The sequence below is a fragment of the Equus caballus genome, chromosome 30 (genome assembly GCF_041296265.1).
Source record: "Equus caballus isolate H_3958 breed thoroughbred chromosome 30, TB-T2T, whole genome shotgun sequence".
Lineage (NCBI taxonomy): Eukaryota > Metazoa > Chordata > Mammalia > Perissodactyla > Equidae > Equus > Equus caballus.
The window spans coordinates 38,238,929-38,261,699 of record NC_091713.1 but is presented as its reverse complement, the minus strand read 5'-3'; the positions used below and the strand labels follow the sequence as shown (position 1 = coordinate 38,261,699).

At 43.4% G+C, this 22,771-nt stretch overlaps 1 protein-coding gene across 7 annotated transcripts in view; it reads left to right on the top strand.

The window, feature by feature from the left end:
- Nucleotides 1–2,132: 2,132 nt before the first annotated feature.
- Nucleotides 2,133–22,771, top strand: part of KDM5B (lysine demethylase 5B) — a 78,016-nt gene continuing 57,377 nt past the window's right edge. The window contains exons 1-2 of one of the 7 annotated variants that reach the window (XM_070255930.1): nt 15,298–15,918; nt 18,914–19,043. Coding sequence is in view for 4 of the 7 variants with exons in the window: in XM_023632600.2 (XP_023488368.2) it covers nt 2,233–2,412 (180 nt within the window). In the remaining 3 variants the exon portion in view is untranslated. Of the gene's footprint in view, nt 2,413–3,008; nt 4,028–14,905; nt 15,919–18,913; nt 19,044–22,771 lie in introns of those variants that run through there. The other 6 variants (XM_023632600.2, XM_070255925.1, XM_070255929.1 and 3 more) reach the window with 6 other exon arrangements.

Here is a 22,771-nt window from a genome sequence, read left to right as displayed (position 1 = left end):
CCCGCCCCCGGCGGCGCGGCCAATCAGCGCGGGCGGCCGGGCTCTTTAAAGAAAGAAGGGCCGGCGAGTGCGGCTGTCAGCTGGAAGGGATCCCTCCGCCCATGTAAACACTCGGCCGGGGGCGGGGCGCCGTGCGCGGGGCGGGGCGGGCGGTCCCCCCGGAGCCCCGCGGCCCCGGCAACCGCCGCCTCGGCCGCCCCGCGGGAGCGGCCCGGAGATGCGCGGCGGGCTCGCCCCTCCCGCGCGGCCCGGCTGCGCAGCGGCCACAGGTCACGCGCGCCCGGGGTCCTCCTGGGAGCCGCACCTGCCCGGCCTGGAGGACGCCCGCGCCCCGCGTGAAGCCCCGCGCGCTTCCCCGCGGGCGCAGGACGGGGAGTCAGCCCGGCAGGGCCCTCGACGGCAGACCGCCCGCGGCAAGGATGACTTGCTCCCCGTTTTGTGACGGGGAGTTTTCAGACGTTCCGCAGAGTTAAAGGAACTTTGCAGCAGGTTTCCCTGCAGCCACCACCTCGATGTTGCCGTTGACACCCTATGACAGCTTGCCGTGTCCCGTGCCTCTCTCACGCCGATGATTCCTTCTCTGATAGGGTGCCCTCTGCCCCTTCAGTCTCCACTGCAGGAAAAGGCTTGCCTGGGCCCCAGCGCCCCGGAGAGCTAAGAAAAGGACTGCCTTCTCCAGGGACTTCTCTGAACTCTTTTGGGGCCCAGTACCTGTGGGAAGACTTCAGTGAAGAGGAGGCTTTCCCCCTCCCTGCTCTAGTTGAAGGATCCTTAAGGATAAGTTTGTTCCTGTAGGGGAATCTGAAGGCAGGGCTGGCACACTGTTCACCTCGCCTAAGGAGGCCCTGGCAAACGTCCTTCCATGGGTGGGCTGCTTTCTGGATAAGAGGTCTTTTTAGTGTTGAAGTCCTACTTTTTGAGTTTCCTCACTCTTCTTTTCTGGGGCAGGACACTACGCACACCCTACCTCCAAAAATGTGTCAAAAATGTTCCTATCTCTTGCAGCTACTTAACCTCTCTTGACTCCATCGCCAGCTCTGCAAACGGGGAAAATAGCAGTACCTACCCCACAGGATAGTTGTGAAGATTCAATGAGCTAAAATACCAAAGCGTTTATAACAATACGTTACACACAGTCGGCGTCAGATAAATAATGGCTGTCACTCATATGCTAATAACTCCGATTTACATCTCCAGTTCTCACGTCTCCCCTTCAGACTGATACCCTTCAGCGTGTTGGATATCTTCAACTGCGCCAAAGACGCTTCAAACTCAGCTTGTCCACAAGTGAACACGTTATCTCCGACCCCAGACTGACTTCTTGTTTATATAATCATCTAGGTGAATGCCCAGCAATGCCAACCGGCCAGCATCCGCTCAGGCGTGCATCCTAGACTCCTGAATCATCCTGGATCCCTTACCGTCCCCAATTTATCCCTGCGTCCTGATTTTATCTCCTACATTTGCATCCCTCCTAATCAAGAGCACCACCGCCGTAATTTAGGCCCCCTCGTTTCTTAGTGGATAATTTCTAGTCTTTCACTCCTCACATCCAGCCTCGCGGTCAGACTGCTCGTGGACCACTCTCTCTCTGGGACACCCCCACCTTCCAATAGTCTCCGTCATCACTAGTGCATGAATGTGGGCAAATTGCTTAATCCCCCCGTGCCTCGCTGTCCTTACGTGTAAAGCGGAGCTAAGAGCACCTGCCTCGTGGGCTCGTCGCGTAAATGATTAATCATGCAAAGCGCTCGGAATGTGCGAGTGCTCAGAGTGTTGGCTTCTTGTCGTGCTGACTCGTTTCCTCGCGTCCGTCCACGCTGTCCGTCGCTGGAGCCGTCCCTTCTGCCCGGAAGACCCTTCTCCGCGCCCGGCGCGCGGCCCCGGGAGACTGCGTGCGCGCTGCGCCCGGGGCGCCGGCCGCGGAGTCTCGACAGGACCGAACCGGCCGCTCCGGCGGCGGACCCCCCCAGCAGGCCGGGAACTTGTTGAGCGAAGGGCCCCGAGCTCGGGCTGCGCGGCCGGGGAGCGCCGGCTCCATGGCCCTCGGGGGCGGGGGGCCGGCCCCGCCCGATCCGGGGCGGCGGGTGGGGGTGGGGCGGGACTCCTTTTCCTCGCCGTGGCGGCGGAGGCGCACGGCGTGGGCTCGCGGCGAGACGGCGGCGTCGTCGTCGGCGAAGGAGGAGGAGGAGGAGGCAGAGCAGGCCGAGGGCTCGGCCGGACCGCGCGGGGATGGAGGCGGCCGCGGCGCCGCCGCTCGGGGGCCCGGGCCCGCTGGGCGAGTTCCTGCCGCCGCCCGAGTGCCCGGTCTTCGAGCCCAGCTGGGAGGAGTTCGCCGACCCCTTCGCCTTCATCCACAAGATCCGGCCCATCGCCGAGCAGACGGGCATCTGTAAGGTGCGGCCGCCGCCGGTGAGTGGCCGGCGCCCGCCCGCTCGCGGCCGGGTCGCCCGGGGGTCGGGGCCGAGGGGGCGCGGCGGGGACGCGCGGCGGGGCCCGGGTTCGGCCCGGGTGCGGGGGTCGCTCCGGGGCCCGGAGGGGGCGCGGGGCCTCGGTCCCGGGGCCGGGCCGGGGCTCCCCGGGCGCCGGCTGCGTGCGGCCGGCTGAGGCGGGGGCGCGGGTGTGTGTCGGGGGGCGGGTGTGTGGGATGGGTGTGAGGGGGTGCCGGGGCGAGGGGGTGCCGGGGCGACGAGGGGGCGTGGGGGTGAGGGGGTGCGAGGGGGCTGTGGGGCCGGCGGTGAGGTAGGCTGTGTGTGAAGTGGGGGCGGCGGTGTGAGGTGGGCTGTGTGTGAAGTGGGGGTGCGGGTGTGAGGTGGGCTGTGTGAGGCGGGGATGCGGGCGTGAGGTAGGCTGCGGGAAGCGTGGGTGCGGGTGTGGGGGTGCGTGTTTCGGTGTGAGGGGGTGGGGAGCCTTGTGAGGGGGTGCGGGCGGCGGGGAGAGTGGGGGCGGGGAGCGCGAGTTGTCGCGCTGAGGAAAGTTCTCAATATGGCGGCGGCGCCCGGTCCTTTGTGTGGCGGCGGCGGCGGCCCGGAGCGGCCTCACCTGGGCGTCCCACCCTGCGGGCCGGGGCGCCCACCCCGCTGGCCCCCGGCCTGCGTGTCTCCCGGGCCGGGAGGAGCGGCGGGCGGGCGCGCGGCGGCCGTGTGCGGGGGCGGTGGTGCGGGGCGCCGGGCGCGGAGGGCCGGCGGGCGGCCGGACTGGGGTGCGGGCCGGCGGGGCCGGCAGCGCTCGCGTTCCCCCCCGCGGCCCCCCGCGCTGTCCGGGGCGCCCGGGCCGGGGCTCCGCAGCCCCCTAACGGCCCCAACGCTCGTCGCGGAGAGCCGGGCCGCCCCCTCCCTGCCCCCCGGGGCGCCCCTGCTCGGCTGCCCACCGTCGGCGGGCAGCGTCCGGGCCGGCCTCAGCGGCGGTTGGCCGGCGGGGGCCGTTGGGAGGGAGTTTAACGGCCGCCGCAGGTCAGGAGCCCGCCCCGCCCCCGGGAGGCCCCCCCCGCCTGCTCTTTGTAGTGACACTTGGGGTCGTGGGGGTCTCGTCCCTGCCCGCTGCGTCTCGGAAAGCCGCTTTGAGGGGGGCCCGTCCCTCCTGCGTCTGCCTGTGCCGTCCCTCCCCCCGAGTTGAAATACGGACCCCGTGCCTGAGTTTTCGCCGGACCAACTCGACAGTGGAGATGAAGTACGCGCCTCGGAGAGTCGCCTACTCGGCGGGGCTGGGGGCGAGGCTGGAAGCGGCCGCGTCTCTGCGGGGAGCGGCGGGGGACGGGGCTGCCTGAGGGGAGCGCGTCTCAGGGAGCGGAGGCCTGCAGAAGTTAAACCCGCGCTGCTGGAGCCAGGGCTCGAGCTCGTGACGGATGGGGCCCGTCTCAAACGCTTGGCAGTTGGAGTTTGATGTCACACGTTAGGAAGTGGACGTTTGCCGTGATGGGGTTTTATCCAGAAACGAGGCCGTTTAAATTCTTGGTAACCAGAGTGCGTGGAGCCGGGTTCCTGGGAGTGAGTGGTCCTCCATGTTGGTATTGTGGTACAGGACTAGGGTAAAGCCTTTATCTTACTTTCTTATTCTGTTTTTTAGGGTTCTTTTCCCACAAAAGATAGTGTGGCTGTGGTTAAGTTTGGCTGCCTGTTTGCTCATCTTGGCCAGGACGTTAGTGGAAAGCGCTGCAGGATGTGTGATGGTGTTATTGTCTTTTCCCACTCTGAGTGTCAGACAGCATCATGGCCACCATTTTGTATTGAGGAGTGCGTACTACAGCCTGAGCAAGGGTGGGAAGAGGCACCGTCTACACACGTCGCCAGGGTCTGTTTTGGAGACCTCCTTTGTGTGGAGGGGGCTTGCTTCCTCCTTTGTTTAACCAACTCCCATGCCAAATGGAAGGAGTTTGGGAATACTTGTTGTTGATATAACCACAAAAAGGGAAAATTTTCCAGAAGTTGTAGCTCTTGAGGAGGGTCTTGTTGGAACAAAGACTTCTTAAGAGATATAAACAGTCTTTGTTTTAGGAACTGTTTTGTTTTAGGAAGCTAACTGAACAAGTAGTTTCATATAGTTGAAATAAAGCAACAAAAAGCCCCAAGAAGTATGAAGTATTTTCCATGGCATTAGCTTTTTAATGCTTGTGTTTCTAGGTGTTTTTTGTTCACTAAGTTTTTGGAACACAAGTGGCTGTATTAAAATGGGGATTGGGGCTACTGGTGTTTTACTTGTAGTTAGGAGGTAAGGGGAAGAACTATACAGCATTTCTATTTCCTTCTGTTCTTACTTTGTATGGTTAATTAATGCCACTTGTATAGCTTCAGTTTATAGCTGCTCTGGCAGTGAGAGTCCTATACTGCTTGGCTTCTGAAAACTTGGGGTTCACAGAAATTTGTGAAAGTACAGTAAGATAAATGTGCTAAAAGATAAATCAAGAAGACTACTCAAATCCTGAGTTAAAAGTTTAGAGGGAAATAAACACACCTTTGTTTCAAATTAACATCAAGTATATAGGGTAGCCAGGCTTGTTTCTTGGTGGTTTTTTTTTTTTTTTAATTTGCAATTAATCCGATTCCTGGTTTTGTTACCTTTAAAATGCAAATTTTCATTTCCTCCTCGATGTACTCAGATGTCTTTTTAAGGACGAATTATATTTTCCATGTCACTTTGTGGTATTTGGAGATGATTAATTTTAGGAGTGTAACTTTTAGCCAAAAAATAGTTGGCTGCTAAGTAAATACTTCTTTGAGTCTCTCAAGTTTGATTGGAATATATTTGATGGCTTTAGTAACTTTCTTTCTTGCCCTCAAACATCTAACATTTGGCCATGGATAGGCAGATTCCACAGATTTCTTCTTTGGCAGTATCTAAAAGGCAAGGATTTAAATCAAACCCCAGATGACACAGTAGACAGATTTTTTTTAACTTCTTCTGGTCATTAGTTTGATTTCTTCATCTTTATAGCCAAAGTGTAAACCTTTTAAGTGTTTTAATACAGTCAGCATCTTTGAGTGAGCCTATTGGTTCCACCCTTAGGAACAGGGAGGAACTTAAATAACACATTTCTTTGTCTGGTAGAGGTGTTAATGATATGGAGTGTATTTACTCTCATTCCAGCCTGTCATTCTCTCTAATTTTGGGTTTGATTGACTTTGGCCTAATTCTCTCTATTATTTTCCCAGTTTCCTTGGTGTCACAGAATTTTTCTCTAGTTGTGATTCTTTGGCTACCTTAAACCCTTAACATGTGGAGAAAAGGTTTATCAATGGAAACATCCTTGAGTGAAGGAAGAGTTTTTGATTACGTTTTGAAATAACAGCTTTATTGAGATATAATTTATATACCATACAATTCATCAGTTTAAAGTGTGCAATTCCGTAGTTTTTAGTATATTCACAGAGGTCTACAACCATCGCCACAATCGGTGTTAGAACACTTTTCATCACCCCCAAAAGATACCCCATACGTACTTGTAACTATTTTTTAAGGCAAATTTAGGACTATACTGCTCAGAAGAAAAGCGGTTTTTTCCTCACTCGGTAGGAGGCTGGATTAAGTCCTGGAGTTCTAGTTCAAAAGTGGCTGCCTTAAAGGAGAAAGAAACTTCGTTTGTTGTAGTCTTTGAATGGGTGTTTAGCTAAATTTGCCTTTGCTGGTGGTAAGTTAGTCACATTAGGAGCCACCATCATATACATCTGGTTGTAACTCTTAATCAACAAAATAATAGTCTTTTAGAATGGAAAGTGAGTGATATTACAAATATATGAGGTGGCTAAAGATTCACACACCCTTTCGGGAAAAATTTCCTGTGATTATAGAATTTGTCTTTAAACATACAGTGTAAACCTTTTTAAAGAGCAAAATAAATAGAGAATTGCCTTTGAAAAGTGTTATTAAATGTTCTGTATTAAACCTGGAGTTTGATTCCTTTCATTATTAAGAGACACCAATAAGAAAAATTCAAAATAATTATTAACCCTGAGTTTCATTCTTCGTCTCTAGGTACTTAATTTTGTTTATGATGTGTTCGCCTAGACTTAGAGTATTTCCGGTTGATAAATTAGTAGTAAACTTGTTTGTTTGTTTAATTTGGAGGATAATAACAAAATCCAGGATGTTCAGGATACTTTAATATAGGCAGACAGACAGCTGCCAGTGAGAATTTTCTTTTAGAAAGGCAGAAAATACCATTGTAAACTATTTGATTAAAAAAAAAATGAATTTGGTTTACCTCCTGTAAATAGGATCTTTTTGTAGACTTTTGTAACCTCTCATTGTTTTCTTAATTGGGCCACATTAAAGTTTGGCTATAGAAAAGGGTAAGGGAAAACTCATGCCCCCAAAATGAAAGTGCTAATTAGGTTCCTGGACTTAAGTTCCAAGAAGCCTAATTCTGTACCTCTGTCCAAAGGCCTTCTATAGGTTTAAAAAACCAGAACCTAGAAAAACCTTGCTTTCCTCCTTGCACAGTCCTTTCAGCTTGGTTTGTGTTGAGCTGGTGCTGTGATTTTTCCTTTCTCAGAGAATTAGATAGATATTCTCTGGAAATTATGCTAATATTCCTGTTTTAAGTGCAGAAGATCATTGCCAACCTAAAAAAAAAATTAGGTGGAATAAATGTTGGGAACTGAAGGAATAGCTATAATTTCCTTTCTGAAATTTCTGTTAAGTTTGGGTCACTTGAAGAGGAATTACCAGAGGCATACTGATGAGTCCCTTTGGGGAGAGTGGGTGGGTGGAGTGATACTTTGGAAAATCCATATCGCTGGGCTGCTCCTGTTTACTTTAGATTATGTGAAGTTTGAGAAACTAATAACTGGATTTTAAAATCTTGAGTTGTGAGAAACTTGTTTTACGTGTGGGAATTGTATGCCACCTAATGAGGATTTCTTAAGTATTTATTAACTGTTGTGTTCTAGCATGAGATTAAAGAGAAAAATTAAATGAGCTGTTACCTTTGTACTGCTTGCAAAAATTCTTCCAAAAATGCTCGTTTTTTCTGTTATTGACTATTAGATGAGCTCTATGGTGAATTTGTTTTTTAGAACCCAAGTTTATGAACCAGACTAATGAGGAAAGGCTGTCTCTAGGGCAAGGAGACATTGCTGTTCCATAATTATAAGATGTTTGGAACAAAGATGTGGAATTTGACTTAAATGCATTCTTTTAAGTCTCTTTTTTTTAAACATTCAGATCTTTAATTGTAGACTGTTTCTCTTAAAGCATCAAAACCATATATCTTTAGACATGGCCTAGAGTCATCCTATATGCTCTTTTTAAAAATATGTATTTTTTTATTATTTAAACTTTTTTTCTATTATTTACTTTTATTTCTATTAAACTAGTAAAGACTAGTTACTTTGCTCTGCCAGAGCCATCACTTACAGGGTGTAAATTAAAATTTTTTTCAAACATAGACAATAGTAGAGAGAATATAGTTTCTAGCTGTTTTCCTGGATATGAGGGCAGGAAGCAGAGTAGCAGCATTGGGGTTGAGAGCAAACTAGTGACCTTCAATTGTAGAGAACAATGTGGTTTAGCTTTTGTCTTATTCAAGGTATCAGTGAGATTTGGGCAATTAGGAGTGAGGTTTCTAGCTGTTAGTGAGTGATGATCACTTTGCCCAGTTAGGATGGGGATTGTATTTCTCAGTTTTAGTTAATGGCTTTGTTACACATTTGTTGGAACCTGTGCAGAAAGTTGACCATCTTCAGGCCAGCTCTTGGCACATGGAGGGTTGGTAGCGGTGGTGGATGGAGGGCGTTCTCTGCCAGTATCGTGCAGTCTCTGCTTTTTGTCCGTTTTCCTATCTGCCGGACTTTATCTCAACAGAACAGAGCTGGGAGTCAGGGGTAACCAAGAAATACAGTGAAGTCTCTTTCTGGAAAAGGAGTTTTAAGGAAATGAGAATCAGGAGTCTAATAAGTTTTTGGATAGGTTGTTAGGTTCACTTTTCTTTTCTTTTCTTTTTTTTTTTTTTTTTTTTTGAGGAAGATTAGCCCTGAGCTAACTGCTGCCAATCCTCCTCATTTTACTGAGGAAGACCGGCCCTGAGCTAACATCCGTGCCCATCTTCCTTTACTTTATATGTGGGACGCCTGCCACAGCATGGCTTGACATGTGGTACCATGTCCGCACCCGGGATCCAAACCCGGCAAACCCTGGGCTGCCAAAGAGGAGTGTATGCACTTAACCGCTGCACCACGGGGCCGGCCCCAGGTTCACTTTTCTGTGAAGAATGGTAATTTGACTTTCAGCCTTGATGGTGCAGTTTCTATTTCAGAAGAGTTGCTAATTAACATTTATGTGATATCAAATGTTCAAAATGAGCAATTTAAAAATCGGGTCATTGACAACTATTTTCTATCAATAACCCCTTAAAAATCCAAGTCTCCGTCCTCCCGCCCCCCAACTTCATTTTTCAAATAGGAGACTAAACACCACCAGGCAGAACATCACATAATGAATGGCTTTGTAGAACTTACTGCTTCCCTTTCACTCGGTAATCTGTTACTTTACAACAGATGTGAAATTTAAGGAATATTGCTGGGATAAAAATAACCTTTATCAAGGGGAGTGTGTGTGGATTTTTATTTATTACTTTTTAAAAGTTAGTTGCTCTATTATGTAAAAGAAGGAGTTGACGTTTCTAGATTTTTAGAATAAGTGAGCAGAGTCTTGAATCTGATTTCATCGTGACCTTGGACTGTCTTTTTTTCTCCAACATGTGTCTTCTTATCTGCTATAAGGGGATCTGACACTGACCTAGGGCTGCTGTCCAGATTAATTAATTGATAGATTGCAAGGAGCTTAAATCCCAAAGCTTTATTTGCTCACTGCTAAGAAGAGTCTGGGGACAGATTTAGCAAGACAAGGGTTAGTGCTAGATATGTATCCCTCATTTTCTCCTACAGTGAAGGGATTTTTTAAAAGTGAAACTTGAAAAGTCAAAAAGCCCAGCATCAAAACCAGAATATGCAGAATGTAATTCTTCTACTGGTTTAGATGAAGCTTTTCTGTACCTGGATATTTTAAAAGATTAGTGAGATTAAAATCTTGTTACAAATTATTTCAGAAAATTTGCAGGTACATGTGTGTTATGTATGTTTTGTATAGTGTGTATACAGGCAGAAGTTTGTATTTGGCGAGCTTCGTGTTAAGAAATGTTTAAAATTGTTTTAATTTCCCCTAATCACAATTCTTGCCTGACAAGAAAGTTAGTAGATTGAGTATTTATTTTTATGTAGTTATCTTACTTGTAAAGTGGGGAGAAAAGTAGAAGAGGTGGCAGAGAAAATGTTTACTTTGATCCTCAGGACAGAGCCAGATTATATTTTATTCTTTACTAACAGGCAACGTTTTTAAAAAATAAGGCTAACTAGAACTCCTATATAGTCATACACACCTGGATTCCCCAATTTTTTGTTCAAACCTATCTTCTGTTACTGGACCTCACCGCAACATTGCCTCTTAAGATATACCCCTATATGCTATATTTCCACTAGTGTGGCTTTTTTTTTGAATCAAGAAATTTACTCATAACTGCTTTCTAGATGTATTAAAACATTCTCCAATGGTGTATATGCCAAGTTTAAAATCTTTAAATGTTGAGATATTTAGTTGTGAGCATGCAGGAAGGCTAAGATTTCTTTTCCCAGCTGTGCTTCTTGTGTGGCCGTAGGCAGATTTTTGTGCATTCCTGCATTAATGCTTGCTATCTTACCGGCTTGACCGAACTGTAATGTTCAGAGAACTAAAGTCTAACACTTGATGTGTTTTGAGCACTTGGTTTGAGCTTTTATTAAGCACATACTCCCATGAGGTCCACGTACCCCCAACTGCAGACACTGAAACATGACCGTTTTACTTTAATCTCTTAACTCCAGAAACAGAACAAATCCCTATCGAAACCACATAATTACAAAGTCTTTAAGGCAAGATCCTCCCAATTTTCTGTGTGGTTGTACCAACTCATCATTTGGTGATATTTAAACCAGATGGTAACGAACGTCTCGTCCTTGCCAGGCTTTAACTTGGAGCGAAGAGATGGGGAGAGAGGGATTTCTTTTAGGAAGAAATGGGGAGAGCAGGATCTCTTAGGATTTGTACCCTGGTATCTTTTTATTTGTGGGACAAGGTATGAGGGGTTGGAGATGAAGAGAGGTCTATAAAGAGAATTTTTGGAGTATAACCTCTATTTGTAAAATTCCAGATATTCCAGGCTTTTTCTTCTCCCAGAGAGACTCTTATCCAATATTATTATGCATTTTGGACAAATTGAGAACAGCCACCAGATTTTCCAGTGGGAGGCTGCCTTCAGGGATTTGTGTAGGATGTGGGTTTGGGGTTTTTAAAAATTTTACTTGGTGGCAGCCTATTCTTCTGGGCTCTTCTCTATAACTGCTTTTTTTCACTACTAACCTTGTGGCTTTTCCTATCTTCCATTTGTAAACTATATCTTTGACTTACATAATAGATAATTGCTCATTAAGATTTTTTTAGGGGCCAGCTCCGTGGCGGAGTGGTTAAGTTCACATGCTCCGCTTTGCTGGTCCAGTGTTTTGCTGGTTGGAATCCTGGGTGTGGACATGGCACCGCTCATCAAGCCATGCTGTGGTGGTGTCCCACATGCCACAACTAGAAGGACCCAGAACTAAAAATAGACAACTATGTACTGGGGGCTTTGGGGAGAAAAGGAAAAGTAAAATCTTAAAAAAAAAAAAAACTTAAATGCCATTTAAAAAAAAAGATTTTTTTAGGGCAACAGGGCTTAGAATTTGAGTTAGGATACAAGATAATTTGTTTTTGGAGTTTGGTATTAGCTAGCTAGGAAATGAAAACTTGAAGAGAATACAGATTACATGGAAAGAATACTAGAGTAGGAATCAAAACATTTGGCTTCTGTTGTGTGTTCCATTATTTACATGTTATCCTTCAACTGCTAGTCTTAAGAGGATCATGACCATTTTCAGAGTTTTATTCCACTAGCCTGCCTATAAAATGGGGATAATACTGGGCCTGGTTTACATAATGAAGCCTAAAGAGGTGAGTAAACTTACTCAGGGTCACCTAACTAGTAAGTCGTGGAGCCAGGATTTGAACCCAGGCAGTATAGGTTCCAAGCTATGTGCTATTAACCACTATTTATATTGCCTGTTATATGTCTGTAGTAATGATACAATTGATTACATGAGATGGTTGATGGAAAATTATGAATCTTATTCTTTTTGGTTATACACATTCTATCCTGGTAGGCTGCCCTTTTTTCTGATAGGTTCAGCAAAACACATTTTGTTACGGTAAGACAATTTTATAGATGAGGAAACTGCTGAGAGAAGTTAAGTGATTTGTCTAAGGTGATGCAGCTTTTAAAGGACAGATTGAGGAATTCCAAACAATGGCTTTTTACATCCAAGTTCATTGTTCTTCCTTCTAATACACAGTGGCTCCCTTCATAGTTCCTAGAAATTAGCCAGCTTCTCTCATCTTCTGGCTCTCCAGACACAGGTGCAGGGAAATCAGTAAAAATATTGCACATATAGGATATCCAGGTACCATTTTCTTTTGTCCATTATATTTGTTTATAAAATTTTAAATCATATACCCTCATTCTTTTAATTTGTCAGTGTGTATGAGGTTAGCCCTTTTGTGTATTGTTGGTTGATTGGCTCATTTGTATGGAAACTCATAGTTCATCAATTTCAAATTGATGAATTTGACTACTTAGCTTCAATTGGAGGAGTGATTAGGACTCAGAGGCCCCCTGAGTGTACCCCTGCCTCCCATCAAGGTCATTCTGGCCTCCACCCCAGAAGAACTGAGTTAGAATCTCATGTGGGGCTCAAGTGTTTGAATTTTAAGAAGCTCCTCTGGTCATTCTAAAGCTCAGCTAAGTTTGAGAACTGCTGGTTTAGGTTAATTCCCTGATGAGGTTTAGGCATCTGTTAATATAAGGGATTCTCTTACCTGTTGAATTTGAACTAACAAATTTTCAACTCTACTACAGGAAACTAGAGAATCCTTTTTGTCAGCTCTGGTGAATGAAGAAATGAATTAGGTCCTTTGGGTTAGTTGTGAGTTCAGTACATTTATTGATAGGTGAGTAAGTGCCAGGCGTTATGTTAGGGTTCTAGGGTTTTAGAAATGAATTAAACAGCTTTGACTTAAAGGAACTCAGTCTGCTGGTGAGAAAGATCTACTGCTAGATTATATAATATGATGTGTTACAAATAATGGGAATTGTATATAGAATGGTTGAAGATATTAGGGTTGGGGGGATATGGAGTTGGGTGAAATATGGGGAGAAGGGGCTGTCTGGGATGTCTGGGAAGGCTTTGGGTTAGGACAGGGTTAGGGAGGAAATAGGGATGTAGAATGAGAATGAGGATCATGACAGAACCCCCAGAAACGCCAGTGTTTTAATGAGGGAAGAGGATCTAGCTGGAGGCAGCAGGAAAAGTTCTGGGAAGCCAAGGAGGAAAGAGCAGGTTTGTTGACAGTCAGTATTTCAGACTTACATGACTTCACGGCGATGATTTTCTTAGGTCTCAACTCTACGCACAGCTGCAAAATTCTCTGTTTAAAACCTGGAAAAGTAGATAATAGAAGAGTGTTTATATTGTGTGTTCCATTGATACCAGGCAGCCATTCAAATGAGGACCAGTTTTATCAGGCTGCGACTTCCTCATATTTTAGGTCAAAGTGGATCTTTTAAATCAAATGATCATTAAATATGGCAATAAAGGTGAAAAAATAAGGCGGTTGATAGTGCTTTCTCTACAGCAGTAACACACAGCATGGTCTGAGATATGTCGTAGGATAAATTTATTTTAAGATCTTTGGAGATAAGATCTTTTATCTACTATCCTAAATTGAGCATTCCTGTGCATGAGTACATTCTTTTTTCTTTCAAACAGGAGATCTAGCCTTGAAGCATGGTCGGAATTATAGTTTATCAAATAGACTGGCAGGTTGCCCTTGTGTAAATATTAAATGATCTGGCAGTTGGATAAATGGAACAGCTTCTTGGCGATTCCAGTTCAGGTTCAAGCTTCAGTCTTTTGCTTCAAATACGGCTATTAAGGATCATACATGTTCTAAAATTATTTCCACTTTTAACGTTAGGCTTACAGTTAATATATCTTAATTGTAGCGGGACTAAACAGCTGTTAAATATTTGCATCTAGTGAAATGTGTGACTTACTATTTACTTTTTCTTTTAGTACAATTGCTAATGTATCTTCAGATGGAAAATCAAGCAAAACAAAGATTTTGCAGTCTTTTAGTATCTTCTCTGAGACTGAGGCTTATTTTTTAGTGTTGCTGCTGTCCATTTCCTGTCCTTGATTTTGAATCTCTAGGAGTGACCAGTTTATAAAGTACTTAAAGGGAGATCATGTGTTTACAGATCTCATGAGGCCTTAAAGTTAAGGTGTGGGATGTTTAACTTTCCCTGCCCTTGGTACCCAGGTAGGTTTGGGTGTTGCTGAGGGAAGGCTGAGGGGGCGGAGTCCAACCTCTTTCCTAAACCCCTTCCTCTGACAAACAAATCAGTTTTGGAACCTTTCTCAAGTATGTAATCTTTTCTTAACCTCGGCAGCCTCAGTTTTCTGCCAGAAATTGTCTTTTCCTCACTGGGATACTAGGTATGAAAGAAAACAGAATCAAAACCATTTATTAAATACTTTCCTTGGGGGAAAAACTGTGGCAGTATAGCCACTTGATCATAACATGGGATATTGAAGTAATATTTCTATCAGTCATAATTGCTGTTGGGGAGAAGGATCTGAAATTTCTTTGTATCCCATTCAGTGACTTCTGTACCGTAAGATGTCAGTGAATGACCTGAAAGAAATAATGCTTTCCTGTTAACTTTTCATGATTGACCCATCATGATGTCAGCTCATTTGAGTGGAAGATGTTTTGTTCTAAGGATTTAGCTTTCTTAGAATCCTGGGTAAATTTTAAAAGGATGCTTCCGTTATAGGCCTGATAAGACTTTGGGGAAATGCCAAAAATCTGTATAAATCCTTCTAGTAGGTAACTTTGGTAGACATGTATTAGGGACATTTTGGAAGAGTAAGAAGGTCTTCATGTGGTCTAGTTATTCCCTTACTCTTATTGTTTGTAAACAAAATGGTACTTAGCTTGTTCCTATAAAGTGGCCTGGAAGGAAACTATTTCTTTGAGGTTTGGGGAGCAGTATCAATGAGAGAAGCATTTTATATTTTCACATGGTTTTGACAGTAATAAACTTGAGTCGTTCAAAGGCCCTGCAAATACAGGTTATTATTGCCAAGTTGTATGAAAAGTGGTGAAAGAGGAACTTATTGGGACTAATGCTTAAAGAGTAAATACCATGGCATGTCCCTTTCTTACCAGTCTATTTTCATTTACTAATAGATGGTCCAGAGAGACAGTACTTTGCCTTTCCGAATGTTTAATATTCAGAAATTAAAATATTCTTTCAAAGAAGTTGCTCGGTAAAACTGAAAACTGATGGCTTTTACCAGAGCCTGTCTATCTATAGGGGTTGTAATTTTTTTTTTTTTCCTGAGGAAGATTTGCCCTGGGCTAACATCTGTGCCAGTCTTCCTCCATTTTTTTTTTTTTTTTTTTTAAAGATTTTATTTTTTTCCTTTTTCTCCCCAAAGCCCCCCGGTACATAGTTGTGTATTCTTCGTTGTGGGTTCTTCTAGTTGTGGCATGTGGGACGCTGCCTCAGCGTGGTCTGATGAGCAGTGCCATGTCCGCACCCAGGATTCGAACCAACGAAACACTGGGCCGCCTGCAGCGGAGCGCGCGAACTTAACCACTCGGCCACGGGGCCAGCCCCAGTCTTCCTCCATTTTGTATGTGGGTTGCCGCCATAGCATGGTTGACGAGTTGTGTAGGTCCATGTCCAGGATCCGAACCCATGAACCCAAGCCGCTGAAGCAGATCACGCTGAACTTAACCGCTATGCCACTGGGCAGGCCCAGGAGTTATAATTTTAAAAAAATTCTTATCACTTGGTACTTAACTATTTTAATATGGCTATTAAAAGTTCGTGTATGTTTGCAAACAATTGTGTTGGTATTTTTGGGATCTTTTTTCGTGGTAGGACTTTAGGGAAGACTGGGTTGACATAGGTATACCTTTTCTAAGAATGTTGGCATTACACACATAGGTCAAGAAATCATTGTTAGTGAATGGAGAAAACACTTGAAGGGGCTGCTTTTAAAGTCTGTATGGACAGATTTCTTTGGAGGGACAGATTGGATGGAGAATCCTGTAGGGGAACTATTAGGGCAGTTATTTCCAAGATTTGGGCTCGGGACACTCAGAGGGTTCACAAGACCCTCTCAGCAGATCTATGAGAACTTCCTCTTTTCAACTAAGTATCTGTGACCAAATTTTCTTCATGTACTTTCACCGAAACAACATGCTACAACTGAATGACTGCAGAAGAAGGTAAGAAAATCTAGTTTATTTCTAGACATTAAAGAGATTTGGAAAATATAACAGTGTCATTCTTCTCTCTCTTTTTTTGGGTATTATTCAATGATTTGATTTTTAAAAATGTTTTAATTTCTAATGTGATAAAAATGAATAAATATAACCCACATAAACTAAGGATTTTTGAGTTCCTCAAGTTCTTAAGAGTTTAAAGAGGTCTTAAGGCCAAAAATTTGAGAGTTATTGTAGTAGTAAAAAGGGAAACCTACTTCTGCAAAGACTTGACTCAGAAATAAATGCATGATCTGTGTAGGAGGTTTCTGTCTGTGGTCATCCTTTGAAGAGGCCATTACAAAACTGGTAGAGGGTTTGGTAAAAACTTCTGTTATTCACCTATCACTTACTTCTATGAAGTGAAAATTTAAAAATGTTTTCAAAAGGGCAAAAAATTTTCTCATATAACCAGTAACAACTAAAATGTTGAAGCGGGCCTTTTTTGTTATCTGCCCCTGCCCTCGAATTATATACCTAAAACAATCTTAGAAGCAGCTCTTTAAACATGGAAATCTGATGTTATATTCTGCTACTTTAAAAAATATGGCAAAAAAATAAATTAATGGGCCTTGACTATTATATATTAATTTATAAATTCTATTTTAGACAATTTTATAATGAAAATTAGAGAATTGAAAACCATTGTGTTAAACATAACCAATCCAAAAAAAAAAATTCAGGGTTGCTTTAGGCTTCCATTTCCTAGTAACTAACATTTTTGACCATTTGCTTTGTAAAAGCCAGGCACCTGTCTAAAGGCTTTACCTGTATTATTTTATTTAAGCCTCATAATGTCCTCTTTTTACATGTACTTAAGGTCCAGGGAGATTAACTGTAGTACAAAGTCCCACAGTTGAGCCTGGATTTGGACAGAGGCAGTGTGACTTCAGAGCCTGTCCTCTTTTACATCTGTTTTAGTGTACAAGGAAGAGGTGGATGGCGTCACTGTTCTTTAAAAATGAGCATTGGAGAGGGGCTGGCCCTGTGGCCGAGTGGTTAAGTTCGCGCGCTCCGCTGCAGGCGGCCCAGTGTTTCATCGGTTCGAATCCTGGGCGCGGACATGGCACTGCTCGTCAGACCACGCTGAGGCAGCGTCCCACATGCCACAACTAGAGGAACCCACAACGAAGAATACGCAACTATGTATCGGGGGGCTTTGGGGAGAAAAAGGAAAAAAAAAAAAAAAAATCGTAAAAAAAAAAAAAAAAAATGAGCATTGGAGAAAAAACAGAGGGGAGCCCTTTAGCCTGTATTGAAATTGCTGTGATGAAAAGTGCCCGCCACTGACTAGATGCCGACTAGAGATAGGCTGAGGTCAGGTGCTCCTTGAAAGTTGAGGTTGCAGTGACTTTTTGCTAAAGGAAGGTTCTATTTCAGTGATCAGAACTTAATGTAAAATAATACTTGTTATTTTTGCTTTATAGTAAAAAAAGAAAAAACCTTTGTATTTGTAATTTTAATTCTCAGCACAGTCCTAAAGGTAGCTGCTCTTCATACTTTGCAGACCGAAAAGTAGAGATCCCTCAAGTGGTGGTAAAGAACCCAAATGCAAATCCAGGTCTTCTGACTGAGTGCTTTGCTCTTTCTGTCCAGTGCCGTATAGCCTCCTGACATTCTGAGGAGCAGGTGTCTTATCCATCAGCCTCTCTTGGTTTCTTGGTTGAGCACAGGGAGGAGGGATTGAAAGAAAGTAGGCTGGGATAGTGAGATAAGAACTTGAAGGTAGAAAAATTTTTATGAAAGCAAAACATACTCCCAGGAGTTTTTTTTTGTTAGGTTATAGACCCCTTTGAGACTCTGGTGAAAGCTGTGGACCTTCTCAGAAAAATCCACACGCATTCAATTTATATACAACTCTTAAGACCCTCTGATTTTAGGGTATAAAAGTGTGATTCCGTAGACTAAAAAGAAAATTCTCAAAATAAAGTGTTGTGTTTTTTTCTTTCTAAAGATTGGCACCTGAGCTAACAACTGCTGCCGGTCTTCTTTTTTTCTACTTCCTCTCCTGAAATTCCCCCAGTACAAGTTGTATATTTTAGTTGTAGGTTCTTCTGGCTGTGCCATGTGGGACGCTGCCTCAGCCTGGCCTGGTGAGTGGTGCCATGTTGGCACCCAGGATCTGAACCGGTGAAACCCTGGGTGGGTGAAGCGGAGCACGCAAACTCAACCACTCGGCCATGGGGCCAGCCCCTAAAGTGTTTTTTCACTAGAGGCTCGCTAAGGATGGGAGATAGTAAACAGACTTTGAACAAATGGATGGCTAATTAAAGTTACTTGGTGCCAAGCCTACCCTGAGGGAAGTAAGAAGCAAGGGAGAAGCAGCAGCATTATATCTAACACATTTCATTTCTGTTTGGAAAACATTGAATAAAGCCCTTTATATTACAAAGCCTTCCTGATAGACACCCATCAGTGAGTAGTGGCCCATCAGACCCCGTTAAGGGGCTCATGAATAGTAACTCTGCTTGTTTTTATAATTTATAAATGGGGATTTAGAATGATGATGATGTGTACCTAGTTCTACCTCTTGCATTTGTGTGGGTGTTTTAGGGGCATCGTACTGACATAAAACTTGCTGAGAAAGTCTTTTAAATTGTATTTCATTTGGTTACTGAAATCTCTAATAAGGTTGATAAATCTTGCTATGCTCAACTGAAGGATCTTCTAACTTTCGTTAAAGTACTTACTAAGATACATTCTTTGGATCCTTCAAATTTTGCACTACAGTTTTGTGTTGATGTCGATAACCTAGAAACTGGAACACTGGATTTAGAACACTTGAGTCTAGCTCTGCTGGCATCAAATTAAAGTCTTGTGAGTGCATTTTTTCTATGATGACTGGATTTGATAGACCGTGTGCAGTTAGAAAAATGCTTTGGTCCTTAGTTAATATTATACTTTGTGAACTTACCAGAATGTGCTTTTGATACTGATTTTTAATTGGTTTTGTCTGCAGGGAGTCAGAGACCCAACTTTTGTAGCCTCTGTAGAGAGTTATGCTTTCTCATTTTGCTCATTATCATATTTCCAAGTGATGACAGCCTCTGTATAATGAGAAAGATCAAAACAGTCATCTAATATCTTAGGTAGGTGGATGCTAGTAGTGGGTCATTTACAAAGTGAACTTTCATGGCATTTTCTAAGAATCTTTAAGCATCCTAGGAAAGTTATTCTCACGCTGGTCAATTTTATCAAACATTTGTCTCAGGTAAATGTGCTGTAAGTTTTTGTTGCTAAGTTAATTCTGGGACTAAGGAAAATGTTTACCTGGTGTTTCTCAGGCCTCTCTGAGGATTTTAAAGCTTCAACTTCCAACTTAATTGCCTTCCCAAAGGATATATTTTTTAGTGCTCAGGAAAATAATGGAGCTTTTTTTTTTTTTAAAGATTTTTTGTTTTTCCTTTTTCTCCCCAAAGCCCCCCAGTACGTAGTTATATATTCCTCGCTGTGGGTCCCTCCAGTTGCGGCATGTGGGACGCTGCCCCAGGGGGGCCCACGAGCAGTGCCATGTCCGCACCCAGGACCCGAGGCAACGAAACACTGGGCCACCTGCAGAGGAACGTGTGAACCCAACCACTCGGCCACGGGGCCAGCCCCGAGCTTTTTTTTTTTTTTCCTTTTAAAGATTGGCACCTGAACTAACGACTGTTGCCATTCTTCATCTTTTTTTTTTTTTTTTGCTTTTTCTCCCCAAATACCCCCAGTACATAGTTGTATATTCTGGTTGTGGCATGTGGGATGCTGCCTCAGCATGGCCCAGTGAGCGGTGCCATGTCTGCGCCCAGGATCCAAACCGGCAAAACCCTGGGCCGCCAAAGTGAGCACGTGAACTTAACCACTTGGCTACGGGGCCAGCTTTTTTTTTTTTTTTTTAAAGATTTTATTTTTTTCCTTTTTTCTCCCCAAAGCCCCCTGGTACACAGTTGTATATTCTTAGTTGTGGGTCCTTCTAGTTGTGCCATGTGGGACGCCACCTCATCGTGGCTCGATGAGCAGTGCCATGTCCGCGCCCAGGATTTGAACTGGTGAAACACTGGGCTGCCTGCAGCTGAGTGCGCTAACTTAACCACTCGGCCACGGGGCCGGCCCTAATTGAGCTTTTTAAGCAATATGGTTGAACTTTTTTTTATTATTATTTTCTTCTCCTCCCAAAGCCCCCCAGCACAGAGCTGTATATTCTAGTTGTAGGTTCTTCTAGTTCTGCTAATGTGGGACTCTGCCTCAGCATGGCTTGATCCTTGATGCCATGTCCACGCCCAGGATCCAAACTGGTGAAACCCTGGGCCACCAAAGTGGAGCGCACAAACTTAACCAGTTGGCTGCGGGGCCAGCCCCTGAACTTTTAGTCTGAAAGGGTTAAAATAAAACCATTTTAAAGTTTTAAAGGTAAATTAAGATGAATCTCAGCAGGGAATTTATATAGGACTGCTTGTGATCTGTGAACTCTTATAACTGAGTTGGTATGGAAATACTGTTTTTACATTAGAATAAATGATTTATGAACCATTTTATTGGTAAAGTCTAAAAGTTTTGGTTAGATTATATGCTATCTCTCTTAGATACTTTTTAGGTAAAAAATTGTTACAGTGTTTCTAAGTGGAGATTTTTGTTGTTTATTTGGCTACTTAATTTGAAAATTACTTTCCTGTTCCAAAATTTTCACTTAGAAGCTTTATTATGGTCTCTTCCCTTCTTTAATGGCCTTCCCCCCCATGTAGATGTCGGCGAGGCCAGACTTTGCCAAAGATAATCTTAGTTCTAATATAACAGTGAAGATTGCAAATAATGGGTAATTTTTTTGTTGGACTAGAGCTTTGTAGCTGACAATGAAAGTCTCAAAACCAAGTGACATTTATCCCATTTTCTCTCGTTCTTTGTAACCAGAAGAGCAGACAAACTTTGTAGTGATCTGTGTCTAATGAAGGCATGATCTTCTGAGGCAATTTTAATTTTAGTTCTGTTTTTTTTTTTTTTTTTTTTGAGGAAGATTAGCCCTGCGCTAACTACTACCAATCCTCCTCTTTTTTTCCTGAGGAAGGCTGGCCCTGAGCTAATATCCGTGCCCATCTTCTACTTTATATGTGGGATGACTACCACAGCATGGCTTGCCAAGTGGTGCCATGTACACACCTGGGATCAGAACTGGCGAATCCTGGGCCGCCGAGAGAGTGGAACGTGTGAACATAATTGCTGCGCCACCGCGTCGGCCCCAGCAATTTTAGTTTTAAACATATTATACTCACTCTGTGAGCTTCCTTAGCGACAGATAGGTAGTAGTGTTTACCTCTTGATGCTTCATTTTTGGGATTTGATTTTATTTGAAAAAGCTTCAGGCTAAAATAAGCATAAATTATATAATAAACACACATATGTACATACAAAGGCACAAGTCACCTTAATTTATAAACTTTAATATACAGACTTGAGATGAAGTGAATTTCTATATCATTTGTGTTTTGGGATTAGAAGACATTTTTGATTAATCATGGAATATCATTATATATTTTCCAGAAGTCTTAGTTTATAAAATTTTTAGGCCATTGGGACAGTATATTAATCTTTGTACAGTATTCTGACACATTATCTTTGATACTTTTTGGTCTAATGTTCAGCCCAGATCAATTCATTTCAGAAAACCTACATCTTTTATAAAATATTAGAGAGCAAAGCCCTGAGCAATAGTCTTCTATTAGACTGCCCTAAAATATTAAGAAGCAATGTGATTTCCTTCTACCATATTGTATTCTGCACAGTTAAACACGTTGCTTTCTTTAGTTATTAAGTTAAACAAAAAATAAATCACTTTCATCTTTTTTTGACCCAGGATGGAGTATTTTTAAGTTTATTAACAGAATACAGTATGTCTTTAACATTTTAAATATTAGCCCTAGTCTTTGTTGAAGATTCAGTATGTATTAAACAGTTGAAGGCCTTATCTGTAATTGCCTTCTTAAAAATTACCATTTTTTTTCTTTTTTTTCTTTTTGGTGTGGTAGAAAAATAGCTTTGTACCAATTTGTAATCTGCTTTTTTCTTTTTAATTGTGATAAAATGTAATCTGCTTTTTTTTGAGGAAGATTAGCCATGAGCTAACATCTGCTGCCAGTCTTCCTCTTTTTGCTGAGGAAGACTGGCCCTGAGCTAACATCCATACCCATCTTGCTCTACTTTATATGTGGGACGCCTGCCACAAGCATGGCTTGCCAAGAGGTGCCATGTCGGCATTTGGGATCCATACCAGCGAATCCCGGGCCGCCAAAACAGAATGTACCAACTTAACCTCTCCGTCACCAGGCTGGCCCTTGCAATCTACTTTTTAACATAATACTTTATTAGGCATTGCTGGTGGACATTTTTATTTAAGTCTTGCTTATCACTAAAACAAAACCTTGTTTTAAACTAAAAGCAATCAATAGTGATACATTCCAACAATATAGATTTGAAATTAAAAAAGAAGACTCTCTTCCCCTTCCTATTATGATAGTATTTAAAATTTATATGTATGTAGTACTGTTAACACAGTTTTACATGTTTTAGTTTTTGCTCATCCAGTCTTGGCTATCTTTCCATACTTAGAACATCTAGAACTGTCTTCCTTTATTACAGTTGCAGAGTATTTTATTGCTATTTACGAATGTACCAGTATTTATTTAGCTTATTCCCCACTGATGGTTATTAACCTTTTAACTTAAAACAGTTCTGGAGTGAATTTCCTTGTGTCTGTACCTTGGTGTTGTGAGTGGTAGTTAAGTATTTGTAAATTCCTATCAGAGGAATTAATTGCTGGGTCAGCCAGCCTTTCAAAATATGATGC